Source organism: Euwallacea similis, chromosome 5 (assembly GCF_039881205.1).
Source record: "Euwallacea similis isolate ESF13 chromosome 5, ESF131.1, whole genome shotgun sequence".
In the NCBI taxonomy this organism is placed as follows: Eukaryota; Metazoa; Arthropoda; class Insecta; order Coleoptera; family Curculionidae; genus Euwallacea; species Euwallacea similis.
In genome coordinates, this window is record NC_089613.1 from 4853217 (window position 1) to 4859400 (window position 6184).

The window sequence follows — 6184 nt, forward strand, 5'->3', positions numbered from 1 at the left end:
TCAGGTTAGTTCAGGTTAGTTCAGGTTAGTTCAGGTTAGTTCAGGTTAGTTCAGGTTAGTTCAGGTTAGTTCAGGTTAGTTCAGGTTAGTTCAGGTTAGTTCAGGTTAGTTCAGGTTAGTTCAGGTTAGTTCAGGTTAGTTCAGGTTAGTTCAGGTTAGTTCAGGTTAGTTCAGGTTAGTTCAGGTTAGTTCAGGTTAGTTCAGGTTAGTTCAGGTTAGTTCAGGTTAGTTCAGGTTAGTTCAGGTTAGTTCAGGTTAGTTCAGGTTAGTTCAGGTTAGTTCAGGTTAGTTCAGGTTAGTTCAGGTTAGTTCAGGTTAGTTCAGGTTAGTTCAGGTTAGTTCAGGTTAGTTCAGGTTAGTTCAGGTTAGTTCAGGTTAGTTTGTAGTTCAGGTTAGTTCAGGTTAGTTCAGGTTAGTTCAGGTTAGTTCAGGTTAGTTCAGGTTAGTTCAGGTTAGTTCAGGTTAGTTCAGGTTAGTTCAGGTTAGTTCAGGTTAGTTCAGGTTAGTTCAGGTTAGTTCAGGTTAGTTCAGGTTAGTTCAGGTTAGTTCAGGTTAGTTCAGGTTAGTTCAGGTTAGTTCAGGTTAGTTCAGGTAGTTCAGGTTAGTTCAGGTTAGTTCAGGTTAGTTCAGGTTAGTTCAGGTTAGTTCAGGTTAGTTCAGGTTAGTTCAGGTTAGTTCAGGTTAGTTCAGGTTAGTTCAGGTTAGTTCAGGTTAGTTCAGGTTAGTTCAGGTTAGTTCAGGTTAGTTCAGGTTAGTTCAGGTTAGTTCAGGTTAGTTCAGGTTAGTTCAGGTTAGTTCAGGTTAGTTCAGGTTAGTTCAGGTTAGTTCAGGTTAGTTCAGGTTAGTTCAGGTTAGTTCAGGTTAGTTCAGGTTAGTTCAGGTTAGTTCAGGTTAGTTCAGGTTAGTTCAGGTTAGTTCAGGTTAGTTCAGGTTAGTTCAGGTTAGTTCAGGTTAGTTCAGGTTAGTTCAGGTTAGTTCAGGTTAGTTCAGGTTAGTTCAGGTTAGTTCAGGTTAGTTCAGGTTAGTTCAGGTTAGTTCAGGTTAGTTCAGGTTAGTTCAGGTTAGTTCAGGTTAGTTCAGGTTAGTTCAGGTTAGTTCAGGTTAGTTCAGGTTAGTTCAGGTTAGTTCAGGTTAGTTCAGGTTAGTTCAGGTTAGTTCAGGTTAGTTCAGGTTAGTTCAGGTTAGTTCAGGTTAGTTCAGGTTAGTTCAGGTTAGTTCAGGTTAGTTCAGGTTAGTTCAGGTTAGTTCAGGTTAGTTCAGGTTAGTTCAGGTTAGTTCAGGTTAGTTCAGGTTAGTTCAGGTTAGTTCAGGTTAGTTCAGGTTAGTTCAGGTTAGTTCAGGTTAGTTCAGGTTAGTTCAGGTTAGTTCAGGTTAGTTCAGGTTAGTTCAGGTTAGTTCAGGTTAGTTCAGGTTAGTTCAGGTTAGTTCAGGTTAGTTCAGGTTAGTTCAGGTTAGTTCAGGTTAGTTCAGGTTAGTTCAGGTTAGTTCAGGTTAGTTCAGGTTAGTTCAGGTTAGTTCAGGTTAGTTCAGGTTAGTTCAGGTTAGTTCAGGTTAGTTCAGGTTAGTTCAGGTTAGTTCAGGTTAGTTCAGGTTCCCGTGGATTGAGCAATCTATCGGGCGCGTCCCCCGGGTGGCGGATAGGGGAACGGCCAGGACTTCTTACGAGGTCACTGGTTAGTGGGAGTGATAAGTGATGGCTTCAGCTTAAAAACTGCAAGTCCGGAACGAAAACTTCCGCCGTGGACCAGCTTAACAAACCGTAAACAGCTGATGGATTTCGGCAACGGGGACAAGGATGTCTTCGGGGCCGGGGTGGATCAGGTGAACGGGGATCTCTTCGGGGATCGAGTGGTGAGGCCACTATAACACCTTCCAATTCTCGCGGCATGGCGCGCGCCCAAGAGATGCAAGGATGGGGGGAAGCCCAATCCTCAGCGGCCTCGAAGGGGTCCACACTGTGGATACGGGCTTGGCGAGCGCGCGGTACCTTAGCTGAAATTGTACTTACCTCAAAGAGTGCAACTTCTCCCAACTCACCTGACGTCCTTAGAAAATCCAACTCTTCGGAGTATCCTGTTCTTCCAACAACTTCCAAGGAGCAAACCGCAAACAGCCGATGGGTCTTGGTGGGGGCTGCAGTGATGTGGTCAACAACCGGGATGATCGGGTGCGTGGGGATCCTTTGGGATCGCGTGGTGAGGCCACTATAAATACCTCCCAAATCCTAAGGTGGGGTGCGCGCCGAAGGGATGCGTGGCTGGATGGAAGACCAGTTCCTAGCGGCTCCGTGGGGGTTCACCTTCATCCAGTGAACACAGACGTGGCGAATCTGCGGTACTCGAGCTGAAATTGTACTTCAATCCCAAAGTGCAATTTATCCACTTACCTTATCCTTATCCCTATCCTTGTGATGAGCCGCCTCCTCGGAGTATCCTGAAAATGATCCAAATTACTAGCCTATTCCTATCCTAAATAACCTATACTTACCCAATACTTACCTGGATGTGTGGCGTCCGTATATGTGTTTAAATTACAGTTATGATGAGTGGTCACCCAAAACGTGTACCCCAGGCGGGTAATAATCCCGCCATTGGTTCCGACCGGGTGAAAGCCCCGGTGACCAATGCTGGCCCCAAGGATTCTGGGGGGGGCCAGAACCGCTCCGACGCTGAAGGCGTCGTTGGAGATGTGGAGGACCGGGATATGGAGAGCCCGTTCGCGAGGAGTGGTAGGATGCGGCGATCCCCGCCCACTCGCAGGGAGACTGCTCCGGGCGAGGCGTGGAGGTCGCTGGCGGTGTCCGAGGCACTACCCACTAGGAGGGCATCGGAGGGGGCGGTGAGCGCCCTGGGGGGGGAGGAGTTCTTCTCCGCCTTCTCCTTGGAGATGCCCCCACCTACAAGCACCCCTAGCCAGAGGGGCAAAAGAAGGAGAGAGGCGGAGGAAAGCTTCTCCCAGTCCACTGAGGAGAGGGGAACGGCACTGGAGGAGGCCGTGGCGAGGGCGGACGACCTGGAGAGGCAGCTCAAGAAGAGCTACAGGCCAAACCAGGACTTCGTGAACGCTGTCTCCGGGCTGCGGAGCGTCCTGCGCAGAGCAGCCCGGGAGGAAAGGACGTGCGAGGAGACGGAGAGGCTGCGGGAAGAGAACGGGGCCTTAAGGAGGCGGATCGAGGAGATGGAGAGGGTGGGCAGGACGGCGGTGGAGAGGGTCGACTGTGCCACCCAAACGGAGTCGGAAGAGGAGCGGAGGACCAGGGAGCAGAGAGAGCGGATCCGCCGACTAGTTGCTTCTGGAGAGCTGCGTGCGGCGATCCGGGAGCGCTGGGAGGAGGGTCTGTTCTCTCAAACGGAGCAGGTGAGTGGGGATGCATGGGGGGAAGGGTATGGGAGCGACCTGGCGGTCATAGTGGGGGAGGAAGCTTCCGCGGCACGGGACGGGGTGTTGAGGATGCTCCCCGAACTGAAAGAGCTGGGGGAGGACCAGAGAGGAAGGGTGCCATTCTTGGTACAATCGTGCCGGCTGCGGAAGGGGGGGAGAACCGAGGAGAAGACACGATACGTCTTCTACCGGAGGTTAAAGGGGGAAGTGAGCCCGGAGGGGGTTTACGAGGCCCTTAGGGAGCTCGTGGAGACCGCCAGGGAGGAGGGCAGGACCAGGGTAGTGGTCCCTCATGTTCAGGGGACGGATCCCCTGAAGATGAGGAAGTTGGGGGAACTGGCGGCAGAGGGAGGTGGAGTTAAGCTCCGCTTCTACCTGACAGGGGCTGGGGAGAGCGGAACGGGGAGGGCCACCTCAAGGGAGGAGGAGGCCATCTTCGTCACCAGAGAGGCGGGGACGACCTACCTGGATGCCCTGAAAAGGGTACGCCAGGTGGTCGCGACCGGGGGGGGAGAGGTAAAGGTGGGCACGGTCAGGGAAACCAAGAAGGGCGAGGTCCTTCTGACCGTGCCTAAGGGTGGGAAGGGAGAGAGGCTCAGGGAGCTTCTCGCCAGGGAGCTTGGAGGGGGGCGTGTGCGGGGGGGGACTGGGAGACCGGTGGCCTTCCTGGTATACGGCCTGGACGGGGTTACCACGGGGGAGGAGGTGGTAGGGGCGGTGGCGACCGCGGCGGAGGTGGAGCAGGGGCGGCTACGGCTGCTGAGCATCCGGCCCAGCTTCGGAAGCTGCCAAACCGCCACCATCCTAGTGGAGGCCGAGGTGGCGGCGAGCGTCCGGCGGATCGCGGATCTCCGGGTCGGCATCTCGCGGTGCCGGCTGCGGGAGAGAAGGGAGTCCGGCCGATGCTACCGGTGCTGGCAGGGAGGCCACAAGGCTGGGGAGTGCAAGGGGGAGGACCGCTCGCAGCTTTGCGCAAGGTGCGCGCAGGGGGGCCACAAGGCCGCCGCCTGCCAAGCGGAGCGGTACTGCCCCCTGTGCAAAAAGGGGGGGCACAGTGCTGGGGGGCCCGGGTGCGAGCCCAAGCCCAAGGGGGAAACCGGAGCCAAGGGAGGACCCAAGGCTGAGGGTGGGCCCAAGGCCAAGGGGGAACCCAAGGCCAAGGGCGAACCCAAAGCCAAGGGAAAACCCAAGGCGAAGGGGGAGCCCAAGGGCGAGGGGTCGGAGGACACCCCGAAGACGAGGCAGAGGCCGGTGGCGGCCTCCACCCCCAGTGGGGAGCAGGATGGGGACGACTCTCCATCAACCAGCTTCCTGCGGTCGCTGGTGGCCGATGGAGATGGAGGAGCCGTGGAAGGGACGGGGAAGGACTAGGAGCGGACACGGGTGAGTGTGCGTGAATGTGAGTGTGAGTGTTGGTGTGGGTCTGTATGGGGTCATGGCGTCGGACAGGGAACTGCGGTGCCTGCAGATCAACCTGGACAGGGGCCGTCTCGCGATGGACCTCATGTACCAGGTGATCAGAGAGCAGGGCATCCACGTGGTGCTCGGTCAGGAACCGTGCGTGGCCGAAGGGAGCCTAGTAAGGGACAGGTGCGACGACGCTTTCATCTGGCTTGCGCCGGGTGTGAGCGTGCAGTCAATCCACCGAGACCGGGGGTTCGTTGCAGCGGAGCTGGACGGTGTCACTCTCGTCTCCGCGTACTTCTCTCCGAACCGGACCACTGCTTCATTCGAGGCGTGGATTCGGCGACTGGAGGGGTATGTCAGGGGGCGTGATGGCAGGAAGGTTCTCATCGCTGGGGACCTGAACGCCAAGAGTGGGCGGTTCGGCTCCTGGGTGACGAATGCCTACGGACGGGTCCTGGAAGAGTTCCTGGAGGCCGTGGAACTCGTCCCCATCAACACCGGGGGCGAGTGGACGTTCGGGAACCGGAACGGCAGGTCGCTGATTGACGTGACCATGGCAGGTACGACTGTGCATGGTTGCGTGCGTGATTGGAATGTTGAAGTGGGAATGGAGAGCGGAAGTGGCCACAGGTACATCTCCTATCGCTTGACGCGTGGGGGAACTGTACCTGTTGGCGTGGATAGAAGTGAGAAGAAGGTAGGATGGAAAGTGAACGAGAAGGGGTTAGGGCGATTGAGCCAGTACGTGATGGTGCATGACGGTCTGGGCGAAGTGGAAACTCCCGAAGGAATAGTTCGGGAGATAAGCGAAGCTTGTGACCGGTGTTTAAGGAAACGTGAGTGTGGGAATGCGAAACGAGAGGTGTACTGGTGGAATGAAGAGGTCGCCGAAAGGCGGAAAGCATGTGTGAGAGCAAGAAGGAAGTGGACGAGAGAGAGAGGAAGGGGGCGGCACCGGTCTAGATCCGAAACGGGCGAGACCGAGGCAGCCGACAGGTATAAAAGGGAAAAGAAGGCTCTCAAGGCGTCCGTAAGGAAGGCCAAGAGAGATGAGTGGAATCGTGTGTGTGCGGAGCTGGAAACGGACGTCTGGGGACTCGGCTACAAGATTGTGGCCGGGAAACTTGGCCGACTGAGAAGTGGTCCCCTGCCCACGGCAGAAATGCACAGGCAGGTGGACACGCTGTTCCCGGTGAAGCCGCGGGTAATGTGGGAAAAGGTGCGGGTAGTGCCGGATGACGTGCCTCGGGTTACGGCGGAGGAGATCCGCCGGGCGGTCGGGGAACTCAAGAGCCGCAAGGCTCCGGGACTGGACGGAATACCGAACGAGGTCTTGAAGCTGTATCTTGGGGCAGTGCCCCAGGGTATGGTGGGTTGCGTGAATCGCATCTTGACC

The 6184-nt window shown here is 55.9% G+C and overlaps 1 protein-coding gene across 1 annotated transcript; it reads left to right on the forward strand.

Moving 5' to 3' along the window:
* Positions 1–2541: 2541 nt before the first annotated feature.
* LOC136409290 (golgin subfamily A member 6-like protein 2) lies at positions 2542–4752 on the forward strand. The gene has a single exon (XM_066390701.1). It carries the CDS (start codon positions 2542–2544, stop codon positions 4750–4752), a length of 2211 nt encoding a protein of 736 aa, XP_066246798.1.
* The last annotated feature ends 1432 nt before the right edge of the window (positions 4753–6184 follow it).